Source organism: Symphalangus syndactylus, chromosome 6 (assembly GCF_028878055.3).
Source record: "Symphalangus syndactylus isolate Jambi chromosome 6, NHGRI_mSymSyn1-v2.1_pri, whole genome shotgun sequence".
Classification (NCBI taxonomy): Eukaryota; Metazoa; Chordata; class Mammalia; order Primates; family Hylobatidae; genus Symphalangus; species Symphalangus syndactylus.
In genome coordinates this window covers 44,275,301-44,295,931 of record NC_072428.2, presented here as the reverse complement: position 1 = coordinate 44,295,931, position 20,631 = coordinate 44,275,301, and the positions used below count along the sequence as shown (strand labels likewise).

General features: G+C 37.1%; 1 protein-coding gene across 8 annotated transcripts in view; it reads left to right on the top strand.

The window, feature by feature from the left end:
• USP47 (ubiquitin specific peptidase 47) overlaps nt 1-20,631 on the top strand; it is a 123,322-nt gene that overhangs the window by 96,410 nt on the left and 6,281 nt on the right. For all 8 annotated transcript variants that reach the window (XM_055282411.2, XM_055282406.2, XM_063641987.1 and 5 more), the window contains 7 exons: nt 2,011-2,130; nt 3,926-4,703; nt 15,697-15,872; nt 16,228-16,308; nt 17,664-17,779; nt 18,139-18,257; nt 20,477-20,607. In XM_055282411.2, the coding sequence (XP_055138386.1) occupies nt 2,011-2,130; nt 3,926-4,703; nt 15,697-15,872; nt 16,228-16,308; nt 17,664-17,779; nt 18,139-18,257; nt 20,477-20,607 (1,521 nt within the window). The remainder of the gene's footprint in view (nt 1-2,010; nt 2,131-3,925; nt 4,704-15,696; nt 15,873-16,227; nt 16,309-17,663; nt 17,780-18,138; nt 18,258-20,476; nt 20,608-20,631) is intronic.

Sequence of the window (20,631 nt, the reverse complement as noted above, 5' to 3'; positions counted from 1 at the left end):
TTTCTGAGTGCCTATGTACAAGACACTGTGTGATAGTTATGAATAAGATACATGCTTTACCTCCAGGAGCTAGTATTTGTAGTTAGGAGACAACTGTAGTTAAAAGAAACAGATTGAGTAAAGTGTGGAGGTAAGAAAGTGTGAGGCAAGTACATATAACAACTTATATGTGTTGGCTGGATTATCATAAAATACAGGATTGGAAATATAAGTACAGTTTATTTCATGAAGAGCTTTAAACAGTAAACACGAAAGTTTGGGCTCCTTTTTGGTGTAGGCAATAAGTCGAGTTTTTGTTTTTGTCATTTTTAAGTGCGGCAATGCTGCATTTAGTGTCTGGTGACACTAGACTAGTGTTCCACACGCCTTGAGGGGAGTCAGGAATGGAGAGGAGGAAGCTGTTGAAATAATTCAAGTGCAGGTGTATGACTAGAAATGAGAGAAGGCATACATTCCAAGAGAGATAGAATCTGTAGGACTTGTAATTGTTAAATGTTGGGGTAAAGCAGATGCACCGATGACCTGAGCCAGGGGTTTCAAACTTGGGTAACCAGAAAAGTAGGGATACATTAATAGAAATAGAGGAGGAAGGTGAGGGTGTAGACTTGACAGGGAAGGTGATGAGTTAAATACTGGTGCCATTATGTGAGCTAGTGATAAAGAACATAGGCTCATTCAGATTTTTTGAGCTGGAAAAATATAACAATGAAAACATTCAAATTTTGGGGGGCAAAAGGATTAGTTCACACCAGACAAATGATTATCATCCTTTCAAAGGTCCTGTACTCTGCAGAACCTTGAGCATACAAACAGGTAGATTTTGCAGGGTTCTTGAACCATAGGTTAATATTCCCTGGTGTAGTGGAAATTGTTCCATAATTACAAGTGGAGTCCAGTTTTCCGTCATTCATCTTATGGTAGTCTTGTCTTTCATCTCATTATCTGGGATTGTAAATACCTGTTTAACAGAGTTGTAGTGAACATTAATGAAAAATAAATAAATGCTCTGAGGAAAGAAATTGTATTATGTAAGAGTTGGTGGTTATTATGTTCTTTAAAAAAAGTCTATATTTTGACTTCTATATATGACTTCTAACCATTTTGCTAAAGTAATAACCAGGAAACAAATCATTTTGTGAAATTATATTTTATGATCAAATTGCTTGTAAATGCATACTATGTTGGTATAATATACTGTATATTACATTTTTAAAATATGAATGACAAATGTAAAAAAATTTAATAAGCACTCAGACATAATACAAACGAAAGAGACACAGTAGTTTCTTCCCCAAGAAGTTAATAATCTTATTGAGAAAAATATGTCTATAGAGAATAAAGGCAGTCACAAAACATCATGTAAACAAATACAGTATTTTTAACCAGCCTGCTTAAGAATTAGGTATTTATAACTGATGACCTTAGTTGCATTGAAAATAAATTGTTTTTTTAAATGTAAAGTATTTTTAATCTGCTGCTTTCATGTACAATTTATAAAATGACTCCAAAAATTAATGATGTGGACTTTCAGAAAAACTTAAAATTTTACCTACTAATCTTCTCATTTTACACAAAGGAAAATTGCTTATTGCTTTAATAAAAGTATTAACAACTATTCACAGACTACAGAAGGGCCTGTCAAAAACCAAAAAGTTCAACATTTTGATATCAGCGGTCAAAACGTCAGTTACGCAGTTTCTTTGGAATTAGATCACTCACTTACTTGGCAAGTTTGAGAGGAATAGAGATTCTAGGAAAAAATCCTTAGCTTTAAAATAGTTTCAGAGCATACATTTATAAGTGGTACTTTGTTCTCCTGATTTGCAGCATAATTTATGGCTATAACTAATTTTCCCTTCAATTATTAAAAAATTTTAAAACCTCTGCTAAAATTATGTTTCTCTCTGCTGCTTTTAAGAAGAACTCAGCAGTGTCTTGCTTTCCCATGTTTTTAAGTCAAGCAGAATTATTTTTGAAAGAGTACTTTTTATTAAATTGCTTTCATTATAGGCCATCCATTTACCTGCTGAAACAATGAGAATAGTGCTGGAACGCTGCTATAATGATTTGCGTCTTCTCAGTGTCTCCAGTAAAACCCTGAAAGCTGAAGGATTTTTTAGAAGTAACAAGGTATGTCATTTACTTTTTCATTACTATTTTCTATGCTGGTAATAGTAAATGAAATTAGGTTCAATATTATAAGCCTGGCCTCCGCAGCTGTTCAACATCTGTCTGGAACTTAATTTAAAATTCTCAACCCAATAATTACCTTCCTTTGTAGTCAGGTCAGGTCAGGCTCCTTTCTGTCCTGTGAATCAGTCCCACTGGTTCTCCTCTTTGCCTTTGTTCATGTGCACTCCTGGAGTGTTCTTCCTCCTCTCCCTGCATTTTTTTTTTTTTTTTTTTTTCAGTCTCCGGATTAGTCCTACCTCTTCGGTGAAGACTTCATAACCATTTCTGCCCACAGTGATTATGTCCCCTGGATTTTGTTTATTCTTGAGCTTGTCCCATAAAGCAGTGCTTCATGGTGAGGGCCAGAGGCATACCTGGTATAGAGAAAATTATAATCTTGAGTTCACCCAACATTATTCCTTTTGCCTACTCATTTTTCTCTGTTGGAAATGAGAAAGTTCATGTTAATCCTCTTCTTTTGTCTTGCTATTATTATGTGTTTCATCATTTATCATTTTTCATATGTGTTTTTATCACTCTAGTCTCATCCATCTTAGTACAGTCGAGTCTTTTATCTCATTTAACTTTTTTAGTATTTTATTAATACTAATATGTAATTTTTATTCACCTACACTTCTAAAACTTCTGTGTGGTGGGGGAGGGGATGTATGTATATATGTGTGTGTGTATATGTAAAACATTAAAATTTCTAATCCCCTTCAATACATTACTTTAGGGTAAGAAGTGCAGTAGGGATCTAACTTTTCTTTTTCCTTAAATGGTTAGCGTACTGGTTTCAATTTGTAACATTTACTGAATAGGATAATGATAGTGTTATCCTTTTATGCAAAACCCAACATGCTATTTATAATTGCCAAATTTATGCCAAATACAAATTTCATTTTAAAAAAAGATGTATTATGGAAAATTTCAAATGTAAACAAAAGTAGAGAAAATAGGGAAAATAGAGTGAATCCCCACACATCACCATCACTCAGCTCCACAGTGATCATCTCTTGTTTCATCTGTAATTTAACCACCTACTTCCCCCAGATTATTTGATAAACTTCCTCAGGATCATATCATCTATAGATAATATGAACATATAGATCTAAATGAAGAGAACTCTTTTAAAAAAATGACAATTGCATTATGTACCTAAGAAGTACCTTAATATCAGTCGATATCTAGTCAGTGTTCAAATTTCTCTGATTATCTTAGAAAATTTTTTTCTGTAAATTTTCCTGTGTCTTTTTTGTTTGCTTCCTTGCAGTTTATTTGTTACAAAGCCAAGTCATTTGCACATTAAATTTTTCCATGATCTGGATTTTGGGGTTATATTCACAAGGTGTCTTTACACATGTTCCGGTTCTGTAATTCAGGCTAAACTTGGATTTCCTAAAGGTGAAAGATTTCTACAATCTAAAAAAAACCAGAGTATTAATTTCCTAAAGAGAAGGATATATAATACAACAACTTTCTGAAATTGGACAACCCAATAAACAAGATGTTTGTGTGTATGTGTATGTCCATGCCCTCTATCTTAGTGTAGTTTTATGGCTAGTTACAAAGACATATGAGCCTAATATTTATTTTATTCAGTCTCCAAAACAATACAGTGTCCTTCAGAAACTTTATCATCACACGTTATAACATAACTGTGTATTGTCTTGTATTGATGCCATATAATGATGATGATGAATGAGCATGTCACTAAAATTAATATATAATAAAACTCTGACTTACTATGTAGGTGTTTGTTGAAAGCTCCGAGACTTTGGATTACCAGATGGCCTTTGCAGACTCCCATTTATGGAAACTTCTGGATCGGCATGCAAATACAATCAGATTATTTGTTTTGCTACCTGAACAATCCCCAGGATCTTATTCCAAAAGGACAGCATACCAGAAAGCTGGAGGCGATTCTGGTAATGTGGATGATGATTGTGAAAGAGTCAAAGGACCTGTAGGAAGCCTAAAGTCTGTGGAGGCTATTCTAGAAGAAAGCACTGAAAAACTCAAAAGCTTGTCACTGCAGCAACAGCAGGATGGAGATAATGGGGACAGCAGCAAAAGTACTGAGACAAGTGACTTTGAAAACATCGAATCACCTCTCAATGAGAGGGACTCTTCAGCATCAGTGGATAATAGAGAACTTGAACAGCATATTCAGACTTCTGATCCAGAAAATTTTCAGTCTGAAGAGCGATCAGACTCAGATGTGAATAATGACAGGAGTACAAGTTCAGTGGACAGTGATATTCTTAGCTCCAGTCATAGCAGTGATACTTTGTGCAATGCAGACAATGCTCAGATCCCTTTGGCTAATGGACTTGACTCTCACAGTATCACAAGTAGTAGAAGAACGAAAGCAAATGAAGGGAAAAAAGAAACATGGGATACAGCAGAAGAAGACTCTGGAACTGATAGTGAATATGATGAGAGTGGCAAGAGTAGGGGAGAAATGCAGTACATGTATTTCAAAGCTGAACCCTATGCTGCAGATGAAGGTTCTGGGGAAGGACACAAATGTATGTACTTCAAAAGAAAAACGGTCCTTGAAACAGCATCAGTTTTTCTCTCAGTTTATTTAAATTTTCAGTTAAGCGTTAGGTACTTAGTTCTAAGATCATTTGTAACTTTCTGGATTATAAGATTATTGACTTTGATTTTCGATGCAGTTATAATGAACACTGTTCTTAGACCTGTGCAGTAAATTAGATGGTAATTATATCAGAACTCTGAGATAAGAAGTAAAAAAAAAATAGTATTCAATGTTAGGAAAGAATTATGATATAATTACTAAGTAAAAAATTAGGGAATATATTAAAAAGTAAATAATATTTTTTAAAAGCTGAGACACTTTAGAAAATCTGATATTCAATGCCCAGGAAAATGTTTTATTTCTACATGCTCTTCCCTCACTCCATTTCCAATGCAAACAATTCCCTTGCTATACCCCCTTAAAAAGTCCTTAATTAATTGGGAAAGTCAGAGAAAGAAAAAGCGCTCTTAAAATTTTTTTTGTTACTTTGAAGTAACTCCAAAGCAAGGAGTTACTAGAAATTCCAATGCATAATCTCAGAAAAATGGAAAACATCTGAGAGTTTGGGCATTTGGCATAAGCAGTAACAACAAAAACATTCCAGCATAGTATGAGACTTAAAATAAAAGAACCTTTATAAAACCTTAGACTAAGGCCAGCCAAATAATTAGCAAGGCAACCAGGTTTAAGATACAAAATCTTTCTAAGTGTAAAAGAGAAGTAGCTGGAAAAGTAAGTACTTTGCATTAGTTCTAGCAAAGCAAATATTAATATTACTCGTTATATTTTTATATTTTAGTTTTCAAAATGTTTATTTGTTCTCACTTAAAGCTTCTCCAAACTTTGTAAAGCAAACATTAGTATCCTTATTTGACAGGTAAGAAAGCTGAAGCTCATAGATGATGAATGACTTGTCCAAAAGTGCATATATAGCTAGTAAATGGGACCATTACTAGAATTGAAGGCATCTAATTGTTCCTTTTACCTTTGGAAGGGAGCCCCACTCTTTATCCATCCAAGTAACATTTTCTAAATCCATACGAGATGCCAGGCCCTATGTAACTGTTAGAAGTAGAGACAACTGAGATGCAGCCTTATGCTTCATCTCATGGGGAGGAGGTGCACAGTCACCCACTCTAAAAGTTAAGTGCTATGATGCTTGTAGTCTCAAAATTCTATCTGCTAAAAGGAAGTAGTAGAAGTTATGAAATAATACAAGTATTTAACTTTGTGTTTTTAACTAGTTGGGTTAAATAACACCGGAATCATACAACATTCATACATATATCTTGCAGAAACTCAAGTATGAAAACGTGGATTGGCAGAACAAAATAGAGGGAAATCGTATTGTAATAATGCTTTAAATTTCTGTGGAGCATTTACCTCATAAGGCTCATTAGCTTACATTACTTCATTAGTTCTCTTAACAGCTGTGTGAAATTGATATTGTTAGACTGTTTTCACTGATGACGAAACTGGTCAAACAGATTAAATAATTTGCCTGCGGTCACATAGCTAGTCACTCACACTGCCAGGATGAGACTCAGATATCATAAGCCACCACCCCATAGCTGCTACCACTGTTCTTTCCTTGCATCTTAGTAAAGGAAAAATGGTAGTAACTACTCTGCTTTTTTACCGTACTCAACCTATCAAGGACATTAGAAAAATTAAAAGTAGTTCCTCCTTAGTAAAAGATTGGAAATTTCTTTTTTTTATTATTATTATTATTATACTTTAAGTTTTAGGGTACATGTGCACAGTGTGCAGGTTTGTTACATATGTATCCATGTGCCATGTTGGTGTGCTGCACCCATTAACTCGTCATTTAGCATTAGGTATATCTCCTAATGCTGTCCCTCCCCCCTCCCCCCTCCCCCCTCCCCCCACCCCACAACAGTCCCCGGAGTGTGATGTTCCCCTTACTGTGTCCATGTGTTCTCATTGTTCAGTTCCCACCGATGAGTGAGAACATGCGGTCTTTGGCTTTTTGTCCTTGTGATAGTTTACTGAGAATGATGGTTTCCAGCTTCATCCATGTCCCTACAAAGGACATGAACTCATCATTTTTTATGGCTGCATAGTATTCCGTGGTGTATATGTGCCACATTTTCTTAATCCAGTCTATCATTGTTGGACATTTGGGTTGGTTCCAAGTCTTTGCTATTGTGAATAGTGCTGCAATAAACATACGTGTGCATGTGACTTTATAGCAGCATGATTTATAGTCCTTTGGGTATATACTCAGTAATGGGATGGCTGGGTCAAATGGTATTTCTAGTTCTAGATCCCTGAGGAATTGCCACACTGACTTCCACAATGGCTGAACTAGTTTACAGTCCCACCAACAGTGTAAAAGTGTTCCTGTTTCTCCACATCCTCTCCAGCACCTGTTGTTTCCTGACTTTGTAATGATCGCCATTCTAACTGGTATGAGATTGTATCTCATTGTGGTTATGATTTGCATTTCTCTGATGGCCAGTGATGATGAGCATTTTTTCATGTGTTTTTTGGCTGCATAAATGTCTTCTTTTGAGGAGTGTCTATTCATGTCCTTCGCCCACTTTTTGATGGGGTTGTTTGTTTTTTTCTTGTAAATTTGTTTGAGTTCATTGTCGATTCTGGATATTAGCCCTTTGTCAGATGAGTAGGTTGCGAAAATTTTCTCCCATTTTGTAGGTCGCCTGTTCACTCTGATGGTATTTTCTTTTGCTGTGCAGAAGCTCTTTAATTAAATCCCATTTGTCAATTTTGGCTTTTGTTGCCATTGCTTTTGATGTTTTAGACATGATGTCCTTGCCCATGCCTATGTCCTAAATGATATTGCCTAGGTTTTCTTCTAGGGTTTTTATGGTTTTAGGTCTAACATGTAAGTTTTTAATCCATCTTGAATTAATTTTTGTATAAGGTGTAAGGAAGGGATCCAGTTTCAGCTTTCTACATATGGCTAGCCAGTTTTCCCAGCACCATTTATTAAATAGGGAATCCTTTTCCCATTTCTTGTTTTTGTCAGGTTTCTCAAAGATCAGATAGTTGTAGATATGCGGCATTATTTCTGAGGGCTCTGTTCTGTTCCATTGATCTATGTCTCTGTTGTGGTACCAGTACCATGCTGTTTTGGTTACTGTAGCCTTGTAATATAGTTTGAAGTCAGGTAGTGTGATGCCTCCAGCTTTGTTCTTTTGGCTTAGGATTGACTTGGCGATACGGGCTCTTTTTTGGTTCCATATGAACTTTAAAGTAGTTTTTTCCAATTCTGTGAAGAAAGTCATTGGTAGCTTGATGGGGATGGCATTGAATCTATAAATTACCTTGGGCAGTATGGCCGTTTTCATGATATTGATTCTTCCAATTCATGAGCATGGAATGTTCTTCCATTTGTTTGTATCCTCTTTTATTTCATTGAGCAGTGGTTTATAGTTCTTGAAGAGGTCCTTCACATCCCTTGTAAGTTGGATTCCTAGGTATTTTATTCTCTTTGAAGCATTTGTGAATGGGAGTTCACTCATGATTTGGCTCTCTGTTTGTCTGTTATTGGTGTACAAGAATGCTTGTGATTTTTGTACATTGATTTTGTATCCTGAGACGTTGCTGAAGTTGCTTATCAGCTTAAGGAGATTTTGGGCTGAGACAATGGGGTTTTCTAGATACACAATCATATCATCTGCAAACAGGGACAATTTGACTTCCTCTTTTCCTATTTGAATACCCTTTATTTCCTTCTCCTGCCCAATTGCCCTGGCCAGAACTTCCAGCACTATGTTGAATAGGAGTAGTGAGAGAGGGCATCCCTGTCTTATGCCAGTTTTCAAAGGGAATGCTTCCAGTTTTTGCCCATTCGGTATGATATTGGCTGTGGGTTTGTCATAGACAGCTCTTATTATTTTGAGATACATCCCATCAATACCTAATTTATTGAGAGTTTTTAGCATGAACGGTTGTTGAATTTTGTCAAAGGCCTTTTCTGCATCTATTGAGATAATCGTGTGGTTTTTGTCTTTGGTTCTGTTTATATGCTGGATTACATTTATTGATTTGCGTATGTTGAACCAGCCTTGCATCCCAGGGATGAAGCCCACTTGATCATGGTGGATAAGCTTTTTGATGTGCTGCTGGATTCGGTTTGCCAGTATTTTATTGAGGATTTTTGCATCAATGTTCATCAAGGATGTTGGTCTGAAATTCTCTTTTTTGGTTGTGTCTCTGCCAGGCTTTGGTATCAGGATGATGCTGGCCTCATAAAATGAGTTAGGGAGGATTCCCTCTTTTTCTATTGATTGGAATAGTTTCAGAAGGAATGGTACCAATTCCTCCTTGTACCTCTGGTAGAATTCAGCTGTGAATCCATCAGGTCCTGGACTCCTTTTGGTTGGTAAGCTATTGATTATTGCCACAATTTCAGAGCCTGTTATTGGTCTATTCAGAGATTCAACTTCCTGGTTTAGTCTTGGGAGGGTGTATTTGTCAAGAAATTTATCCATTTCTTCTAGATTTTCTAGTTTATTTGCATAGAGGTGTTTGTAGTATTCTCTGATGGTAGATTGTATTTCTGTGGGATCAGTGGTGATATCCCCTTTATCATTTTTTATTGCATCTATTTGATTCTTCTCTCTTTTCTTCTTTATTAGTCTTGCTAGCGGCCTATCAGTTTTGTTGATCTTTTCAAAAAACCAGCTCCTGGATTCATTAATTTTTTGAAGGGTTTTTTGTGTCTCTATTTCCTTCAGTTCTGCTCTGATTTTAGTTATTTCTAGCCTTCTGCTAGCTTTTGAATGTGTTTGCTCTTGCTTTTCTAGTTCTTTTAATTGTGATGTTAGGGTGTCAATTTTGGCTCTTTCCTGCTTTCTCTTGTGAGCATTTAGTGCTATAAATTTCCCTCTACCCACTGCTTTGAATGTATCCCAGAGATTCTGGTATGTTGTGTCTTTGTTCTTATTGGTTTCAAAGAACATCTTTATTTCTGCCTTCATTTCATTATGTACCCAGTAGTCATTCAGGAGCAAGTTGTTCAGTTTCCATGTAGTTGAGAGGTTTTGAGTGAGTTTCTTAATCCTGAGTTATAGTTTGCACTGTGGTCTGAGAGACAGTTTGTTATAATTTCTGTTCTTTTACATTTGCTGAGGAGAGCTTTACTTCCAACTATGTGGTCAATTTTGGAATAGGTGTGGTGTGGTGCTGAAAAAAATGTATTCTCTTGATTTGGGGTGGAGAGTTCTGTAGATGTCTATTAGGTCCACTTGGTGCAGAGCTGAGTTCAATTCCTGGGTATCCTTGTTAACTTTCTGTCTTGTTGATCTGTCTAATGTTGACAGTGGGGTGTTAAAATCTCCCATTATTATTGTGTGGGAGTTTAAGTCTCTTTGTAGGTCACTCAGGACTTGCTTTATGAATCTGGGTGCTCCTGTGTTGGGTGCATATACATTTAGGATAGTTAGTTCTTCTTGTTGAATTGATCCCTTTACCATTATGTAATGGCCTTCTTTGTCTCTTTTGATCTTTGTTGGTTTAAAGTCTATTTTATCAGAGACTAGGATTGCAACCCCTGCCTTTTTTTGTTTTCCATTTGCTTGGTAGATCTTCCTCCATCCCTTTATTTTGAGTCTGTGTGTGTCTCTGCACGTGAGATGGGTTTCCTGAATACAGCACACTGATGGGTCTTGACTCCTTATCCAATTTGCCAGTCTGTGTCTTTTAATTGGAGCATTTAGTCCATTTACATTTAAAGTTAATATTGTTATATGTGAATTTGATCCTGTCATTATGATGTTAGTTGGTTATGTTGCTCGTTAGTTGATGCAGTTTCTTCCTAGCCTCGATGGTCTTTACAATTTGGCATGTTTTTGCAGTGGCTGGTACCGGTTGTTCCTTTCCATGTTTAGTGCTTCCTTCAGGAGCTCTTTTAGGGCAGGCCTGGTGGTGACAAAATCACTCAGCATTTGCTTGTCTGTAAACTATTTTATTTCTCCTTCACTTGTGAAGCTTAGTTTGGCTGGATATGAAATTCTGGGTTGAAAATTCTATTCTTTAAGAATGTTGAATATCGGCCCCCACTCTCTTCTGGCTTGTAGAGTTTCTGCTGAGAGATCAGCTGTTAGTCTGATAGGCTTTCCTTTGTGGGTAACTCGACCTTTCTCTCTGGCCGCCCTTAACATTTTTTCCTTCATTTCAACTTTGGTGAATCTGACAATTAATGTGTCTTGGAGTTGCTCTTCTCGAGGAGTATCTTTGTGGCGTTCTCTTTATTTGCTGAATCTGAATGTTGGCCTGCCTTGCTAGATTGGGGAAGTTCTCCTGGATAATATCTTGCAGAGTGTTTTCCAACTTGGTTCCATTCTCCCCATCACTTTCAGGTACACCAATCAGACGTAGGTTTGGTCTTTTCACATAGTCCCATATTTCTTGGAGTCTTTATTCATTTCTTTTTATTCTTTTTTCCCTAAACTTCCCTTCTCGCTTCATTTCATTCATTTCATCTTCCATCGCTGATACCCTTTCTTCCAGTTGATCGCATCGGCTACTGAGGCTTCTGCAATCTTCACGTAGTTCTTGAAAATTGGCTTTCAACTCCATCAGCTCCTTTAAGCCCTTCTCTGCATTGGTTATCTTAGTTATACATTCATCTATTTTTTTTTTTTTCAAAGTTTTTAACTTCTTTGCCATTGGTTTGAATTTCCTCCTGTAGCTCAGAGTAGTTTGATCATCTGAAGCCTTCTTCTCTCAACTCGTCATAGTCATTCTCCGTCCAGCTTTGTTCCGTTGCTAGTGAGGAACTGTGTTCCTTTGGAGGAGGAGAGGTGCTCTGCTTTTTTAGAGTTTCCAGTTTTTCTGCTCTGTTTTCTCCCCATCTTTGTAGGTTTTTCTACTTTTGGTCTTTGATGATGGCGATGTACAGATGGGTTTTTGGTGTGGGTGTCCTTTCTGTTTGTTAGTTTTCCTTCTAACAGACAGGACCCTCAGCTGCAGGTCTGTTGGAGTTTGCTAGGGGTCCACTCCAGACCCTGTTTTGCTGGGTGTCAGCAGCGGTGGCTGCAGAACAGCGGATTTTCGTGAGACCGCAAATTCAGCTGTCTGATCGTTCCTCTGGAGGTTTTGTCTCAGAGGAGTACCTGGCCGAGTGAGGTGTCAGTCTGTCCCTACTGGGGGGTGCCTCCCAGTTAGGCTGCTCGGGGATCAGGGACCCACTTTAGGAGGCAGTCTGCCCGTTCTCAGATCTCCAGCTGTGTGCTGGGAGAACCACTACTCTCTTCAGAGCTGTCAGACAGGGACATTTAAGTCTGCAGAGGTTCCTGCTGTCTTTTTGTTTATCTGTGCCCTGCCCGCAGAGGTGGAGCCTACAGAGACAGGCAGACCTCCTTGAGCTGTGGTGGGCTCCACCCAGTTGGAGCTTCCTGGCTGCTTTGTTTACCTAAGCAAGCCTGGGCAATGGCGGGCGCCCCTCCCCCAGCCTCGCTGCCACCTTGCAGTTTGATCTCAGACTGCTGTGCTAGCAATCAGTGAGACTCCGTGGGCGTAGGACCCTCCGAGCCAGGTATAGGACACAATCTCTTGGTGGGCCGTTTTCCAAGCCCGTTGGAAAAGCGCAGTATTAGGGTGGGAGTGACCCGATTTTCCAGGTGCCATCTGTTACCCCTTTCTTTGACTAGGAAAGGGAACTCCCTGACCCCTTGCGCTTCCCGAGTGAGGCAATGCCTCACCCTGCTTCGGCTGGCACACGGTGCGCTGCACTGACTCTCCTGCACCCACTGTTTGGCACTCCCTAGTGAGATGAACCCAGTACCTCAGATGGAAATGCAGAAATCACCGGTCTTCTGTGTCACTCACGCTGGGAGCTGGAGACCGGAGCTGTTCCTATTCGGCCATCTTGGCTCCACCCTCGGAAATTTCTTTTAATTGGTTCATTTTAGAATGATGTGCTAAAAATTTGACTGGATGATGGTCTCAACCGTAGGAAAAATTCGATGGGAATACTTAGAATTATAGTTTGAAAAGTCTCATTTTCATCCTAGAATAGTTAATAAAATCTTTTAAATGGAGAATGTTGACCATATTTGGAAATTCATACTAGGCTAATTTACTAGTGTTCATTGAAATAGTAAACATGGTGAAGAAGAGAAACCATTCACTACAACTTATGTATTTAGACTTTTAGAAGCCATAGAAAAGGTCTTGTTTGAAAAGAAAATATGACCCTGGAAAATGTCTTCTCGTGTAGAAAACTGGTTTGGAGATAGGGGAGTAGGGATAGCAGCTGGCAACCAGGTTTTTCTTGAGTCTGTACTAAGACTGATTCATTGCAGCTCCTCAGTCATCTGAAAGAAGGTCCCTGGGAAAACATGTGGATGATGAGTAATAATACACATTCTTCAGAGTGATAAAATGGCAAGGAAGAACAGGTAGACAATGAATTTGATATTTAAAGAATGATGCACTATGCACAGTGTAGGCAGTTCACTCAGGCAGTAATCAAACTATACTTAAAATGATGGTCCTTAAGGCAGTTATAATCCAAGAGTTGTTTCAGAGAATAATTAGAGATCATTCTCTGAGAACACTGTCCTGGTAGGACTAGTTATAGTTCATAGGCACTTGGGTATAATCAAGAAAGCCAAGATAAATAAAGATGGTAGTGCATTTGCACTGAAATTTCTCTGTACAATTTTGGTTACCGCTTCACTTAAGAAATACGTAAGGGTCAGTTACAGTGCATCACACCTGTAGTCCCTGCACTTTGGGAGGCCGTGAGAGGACTGCTTGAATCCAGGAGTTAGAGACCACCCTGAGCAACACAGTAAGGCCCTGTCTCTACAAAAAAATTTTTTTTAATTAGCCAACGTGGTCATGTGCATGGAGTTCTAGCTACTTAGGAGGCTGAGGTGGAAGGATCACTTGAGCCCAGAGGAGAGAGGCTGCAGTGAGCTATGATCGTACCACTGCACTCCAGCCTGGGCAACAGAGCGAGACCCTGTCTCAAAAAAAAAAAAAAAAAAAAAAGAAAAGAAAAGGAAAAAGAATAAAAGAAGAAATACATAAGAGAAAGGACCGAAAAGGAAAATCTTAAATATATTTTAAGGTTGTTCTGTGAAGACATAGACTCTTCAGTCTGAAGAGGTAGATAGGAAAAATGGTACAATAGTAATCTCTAAAACTACAAAGTAATTATAGCCAATAAATTAACACTTTGCCAAAGCTATGCTAAACATTTTACATGTATTGACCCCAGAACATAACTTTGAGATTTCAATACTATTACCTGTATTTTATAGTAAAGGTAATTGAAGTACAGAAAAGTTAAAAAGTCAGAGTCACAAATCTAATATATGAAGAGGAGCCAGGAATTCATTCAGGCCAGGCCATCAAATTCCAGAACCAGTTGGTCATAATCACCATATTAAACTATATCAGTAACCAATAAACATTTTTGTCTTCCTATGACACAGCACTACTAGAGGTTAGGAAAGAAACCAAAATGGCAATAAAAGCTTGTATTTGAGTAATGCTTTAGAAAAGACTTTTACTACATTTGTCACAACAATGTTATATGTTATGATCACATGGGAAAGCAGGCTGAGGGAGATTGGATGACCTGCTTACAGCCACTTATCGGAGTAAAGTGACAAAACTGAAATCTAGCCATAGGCTTCCATTTCTAATCAAGTAATTTTTGCGTTACACCCTTCTGTTAAGAAATTTAGTACCTTGTTGGATAGCATGGACAGAGGCTTGTTTGCCATAAGCTGTATTATTGACATAGAAGGGCACTCCTTAAAGCTTAAAAAGTGACATTTTAAACAAATTAAGAGAAATACTGCCTCAAAACTCAAAAGGTAGATAGTAAATAAAGCTCATCACCCTCTTCATATTTTCTTCTAGTTTGTACTTGTCACATTTTCTATTAATGAGCCTATATTTTATAGCCAGGAAAACAATGAACATTAATTTATTTGACAAGTCATCTGAGAAAAATTCAACCCAAGTGTTGATATGACATGGGAATGTTGGTTTACCAGGAGTTTTTTAAGGCCTCGTCCTTTACCTTCCATGCAGCTTTAGCAGAAAAACCAGACCTAACATGGAGGGAGGCTTAGAGCCAGGGAGGTCCAGTGGCCTGAGGCAGCAAGGCAGCACTGCCTTATTAACTGAGAGTCTAGTTTCTGCTTTCTACTACAATATGAAGACCAAAGTCAATAGAAGCATTCCAGATGTGTCCTCATGAGTGGCTTATAAAATTAGGGACAAAAGATTAAAATAAGCATTAGGGAAAAATGAAGCTCATCAAAGATAATCCTATTACAATACCAAGAGAGCTTAAATTTAAGCCGGGAAGAGGTAAGAGTTTCTGATCCATTTAAATACAGTTCCTGTTAATTACAGCCCAACCACATGATAAATCAGACATCTTAGTATGCCAATCGTGACATTTTTTTCTAGTGAAAATCTGAAAGTTAAATAATATTACTAACAGTTTTTGAGGCAATCACGCTGTATTATTTGGCACTGTGCTGAAAGCATGATAAATGAATTACCTCACTGAAGTCACATTGCAACACTCAGGTGGGCACTATTATCATCTTCATTTTTCTAGTGAGGAAATGGAGGTACAGAGGCTGGCGCCGTGTCCCATATAGTAAGTAAGCAGAAGAGGTGGGATTGGAACCACCAGAGCTTACACTATTACTGTGTAGAGCTAGAAGTGTATATATTTTAAAAGAATTCCTAGAAGCTTGTTTTTGAGTTTGGCAGCCTAAACCAAGAAACAAGCACTTAAATAGCTCAGAACATTTTAAGCTGTCAGATAAAACCTATCAGAAACTCTGTGTCCATGGTTTTTGTCCATTCAGTGTGGTATATTAGCTAAAGTCTAACTGAAAAGGGGTACTCTTTCCTGCATACAGTGTAATAAAAAGTATATGATCTGTTTTATTTATACTCAGAGGTTTCTTTTACATTTTTGTTCCTGTTTTGGTTTTTTTTGTGCTTAGGGTTGATGGTGCATGTTGATAAAAGAATTACTCTGGCAGCTTTCAAACAACATTTAGAGCCCTTTGTTGGAGTTTTGTCCTCTCACTTCAAGGTCTTTCGAGTGTATGCCAGCAATCAAGAGTTTGAGAGCGTCCGGCTGAATGAGACACTTTCATCATTTTCTGATGACAATAAGGTTGATTAAAATAATCTTTGAGTAGTTAGAGTCTATTTTAAATGATAGATTTGAGAACAGCTTTTACTACTTCCAAGTAAGGTGAAGTAGATAAACTGGAAGGATTTTTTTTTTTAATGATTAATGGTAATTTGGGGGGTTTTTTGTTGTTATTTTTCTTCACTCATCTAACATTTGTGAAATGTTAGCTGTGTGTCAGTTACTATTCTAGGTGCTGGGGATTCAGAGGTAAAAGATATACCTGTTCTCAGCGAGCCTATAATCTAGAGAATTTTGGAAAGTTTAAAAATGGGATGAGAATGGGTTGTTTATTCTGCTGAGGCAGCATGTCTAAAAAAATGTTTTTAACTTATAGATTACAATTAGGCTGGGGAGAGCACTTAAAAAAGGAGAATACAGAGTTAAAGTATACCAGCTTTTGGTCAATGAACAAGAGGTAAGTAATACATTCAAGAACAATATAAGGTTACTTTTTACAGTTACTAAAAACATACAATATAGAGATTTTATTCATAGTCATTTTATTTCTCTGAAGCAAAGGTCAGCAAATTTTTTCTGGGCCTTGTAGTTTAGCAGGCCATACTGCCTCTGTTGCAGTTACTCACTTCTGCTATTCTAGCACAAGGAGCCATAGACAATAATAAACCAATGAGATGGCTATGTCTCAACATTTTATTTACAAATGTAGGCAGCAGTGAACTTGGCCCTCAGGCCACTGTTTGTCATCCCTGTGCTCTGAAGTGTTGCTACAAATGCTGAAATGAGACAAAATTTTCCTGCCTTTAAAAGGAAAAGAAATTTTTTTGTGTGTGTGCTTGCTTTCTGGAAACAATCATACAATGCTACAGGTGAATAGCAGTTGAAAGTCATTTTAGTATGTAACAAGCATTTATATAATGTCTGCTGTGTGCTTTAGGTGCTTGCAAATATTAACTCATTTAATCATCAATTAACTAAGATACAAGCACTATTTCTTATTCTATAGATGAAGAAACTGAGACACAGAGAAGTTAAGTATCTTGGTCAAGGTCACTGCTTGTAAACGGTGTGGGTGAATGATCTAAACAGGCCGTGTTTTTTAAGGAGTAATCAATAAAATATTTTAGTCCTGTGGTATACTAGCCTTACCACAAATACCCAAAAGAATAAGGCAAAGATCATATTTTCAGAATGTTATAGCATCCTATTGTTATAACATTCTGTTATAACATGTTATAGCATTCTGTTATAACATGTTATAGCATCCTGTTGAAGAACTAGACAAATGTGAAAACCATAAATTTATCATAAAGTGCCTTTATTCATATAAGATATTTTATCTGGCACCTGTTATTTATCTTAATGTGACCGATTACAGTCATTTTGACTTACATATTTAATCTGAGTTTGTGGAAACTGTCTCTTTTGAGACAATTGGTTAATGTATTTGGAGAATTAGTATACATTTCCCTCATTTTAGTCCATAAAAGTGGTTCTTTTTGCTTTCAAAATTATAACTGTTATAAGAAGGAAAATACAAATGTGTTATCCTATTTAACCTTTACAATGACTCAGTGAGGAAGATACTGTTTCCAATTTACAGAACTGAGACGCAGAGATTTTTAAGTAAACTTGCTCAAGATAGCTGAGCTCATAAATAGTGGAGCTAAGGTTTCAAAAAAGGAAGATAGACTCCGAAACTCAGGCCCTTAATTGCAAATAAAATGTTTTGGTAATTTTTATTTTAATGTGTTAATATTAATGTACTTAATATGTAATTCAAGCCCTGATTGTTTATGTTTGTATTTCTAGCCATGCAAGTTTCTGCTAGATGCTGTGTTTGCTAAAGGAATGACTGTACGGCAATCAAAAGAGGAATTAATTCCTCAGCTCAGGGAGCAATGTGGTTTAGAGCTCAGTATTGAAAGGTAAAGTAAAATTAATGTCATCAGCGATTTGAAGAAAGACTATGTGATCAGTTGAAATGGACTGGTATGATTTTCTAAAACTAGGAGAATTAAAATTTCCTGTACTATTCAGAATTTTAGTACGACAGATTAGTTTAATAGGACTAAGCAAGAGTATTAAAATTTTGTTTGGATTTCCTATGCAGGATTCTAAATTTGAATTACTGGGAACATTTCTTTATTTCCCCAGATTTTAACAACTCATTATTTGACTTTTGTATTTGAACATAGTTCATTTTTCTTTGGTGTCAGATTAGTGTCAGTCTTTAAATTGAGAGTTTCAAATTATAGTCGTTTTAAATGTCTTATCACATTTGTAGGTTTCGTCTAAGGAAAAAAACATGGAAGAATCCTGGCACTGTCTTTTTGGATTATCATATTTATGAAGAAGATATTAATATTTCCAGCAACTGGGAAGTTTTCCTTGAAGTTCTTGATGGTATTTTCAATATTTTGGGGGGGGAAGTATCAGAAATACTCTAGAACTAATAGAAGCCTATAGTTTTTAATCAAATAATGAGTTAAGAGGAATCTAATATACATTATTGTGTTTTGTGTTATATTAAGCATAACGATACCCTTATTGTGGATTGATGTGATTCCTACCTACGTCTTATCCCTGGGAGTTTTATTTTCTTCCCCTGTGTCCTAGTGTAACTGCTTAAGTTGTTTTTGAAAGAATAATCAGTGTCTTTCATCCTTCTGCTATCTTTCTCTGGTTCCCATTTGCCTTTTAAGTATTATTTTTTTGAATGTTGAGAATATTAATTCCTGCTTACAAGGAAATTACAAAGTTAGATTTTTAATACATTTTAAGAAAACTCTGCTAATATTTTCTTAGCCACGTTTGTTCTTTAGTTTCTTTTTTACTATTATGGCTTATTTTGTATTGAAGACATGATACTGATAATTTATCAGAGACTCAAGAACAATGACTATTCGTGTCCTAAGCCAGGTGGCTTAAAGAATAGAAGTGTATTGTCTCACAATCTGAGATCAGGCTATCAACAGGGTTGGTTCCTTCTGAGTGCTGTGGGGGAGAATCTGTTCCATACTCTCTCCTAGTTTCTGTGGTTTTTGGCCATCATTGGCAACCTTGGCTTGTAGATGCATCACCCCAGTCTCTGCCTTCATCTTCATGTGGTGTTCTTTCTGTGGGCTTGTCTGTCTGTATTGTTTTCCCCTTTTTCATAAACCACTAGTCCTGTTGGATTAGGGCCCACCCTGAAGACCTTATTTTACTTTGAGTATCACTGTAAAGACCCTATTTCCAAATAAGGTCACATTCTGAGGTACTAGGGATTAGGATTTCAACATGTCTTTTCGTGGGGGGCACAATTCAACCCATAACAGTGACCTTGAGGAGGTCCAAGTAGCAGACCTATTTGTCACACCTCCCAGTTTTCGTTATCAACATTGGCACATTTAAAGTATTGGTGTTTGGAGGGAGGCTTATAGGAGGAAAGTTGGCTTTTAGAAGATCACATCAAGGTAAACAACTAGTTCTATATTCTTTCTTTGCTGTTGCTTAGGAAAATTTTAATTTTCCTTCTGTAGAAAGTAAAATATCAATTCTGGATATTTTGTTACAAGATTATACTAGTTTTTAGAGAGCTCAATAATACTAACACCTCATGTATTTCAGGCTGCTTCAGGTCTAAACCATAAATTTAAATGGTTGAAATTCTGGTTAATTGACAAGTTAAGTTGGGAGGTAAGGAACAACTAGGATACCATCTACTATGGTGTGTAGGCAAGTGCTCCAGATTGTGATTTCTTTGAGTATCTGGGGTCTTAGGGAAAATCACTGTGCCTGGGTAAGTCAGGAAGAGATCATAAATGACAAAGAAGTCACCCTTGTAAGGATTCAGTATGTATTAGCAGAGATGGATTCATCTGAAAATGGTACTAGATGGTGGGTGCCTGCATCAGTATTAATTCAGTATATTTTCACATCAAGATAGTTGAGTAAGAAATGTCGTGTGATTAAATCCAAGAGATATTTATTGACCTGTAATTTGCCAGACACTGCTAATCCCTTGTGCTACAAAAATGAGTAAGAACCACTTACTGGTGCACACAGTCTGTGGAAGAAACAGAACTGCAAACCTGTCATTCTAAAATAATAGATACTATGGGACTGAATCAGTAGAAGTTCTTCTTGTGTACACCAGAGAAAAGTGACAATTGAGTTGATGCTTGAAAAGTGACATAATGGAAAAGTGATAATTTTGAAGAATCACTAAATTGAGGAGTAAATGGAAAGAGAAGGATTAATAATAGCTTGAGTGAAGAAAGAGGATAAAGTGAAGTTGATTTGATTATGATTTTAGATAGGGGTAGTAGCCAATAGAGAAACAAAGATTGGAGAGCCAGAGAAGAGAGTAATTGGTAATGCAGTGTTCAGCAGGAGTCAGGAGGGAGTGGAATTAGGAGTACTGGTTTGAAGAAGAGAGGAATTATCTTCTGAGACTGGAGAGAAGAGAGTAAATATTTCATTCTCAAAAACTCCTTGGGATAATTGGGTTTTTTCTTGTGCCCACTTTTTAAGAGTAACACTTGAAGTAAATCTTTTTGTTTAGTAAGGCACTAAGGGAAAAGTCAAATTATGAACCTTCAGAGGAAATAGAATGATGACCTAATCTTACATATTCTTAGGGGTAGAGAAGATGAAGTCCATGTCACAGCTTGCAGTTTTGTCAAGACGGTGGAAGCCTTCAGAGATGAAGTTGGATCCCTTCCAGGAGGTTGTATTGGAAAGCAGTAGTGTTGATGAATTGCGAGAGAAGGTAAGTTCATTTTAAACAAAACAT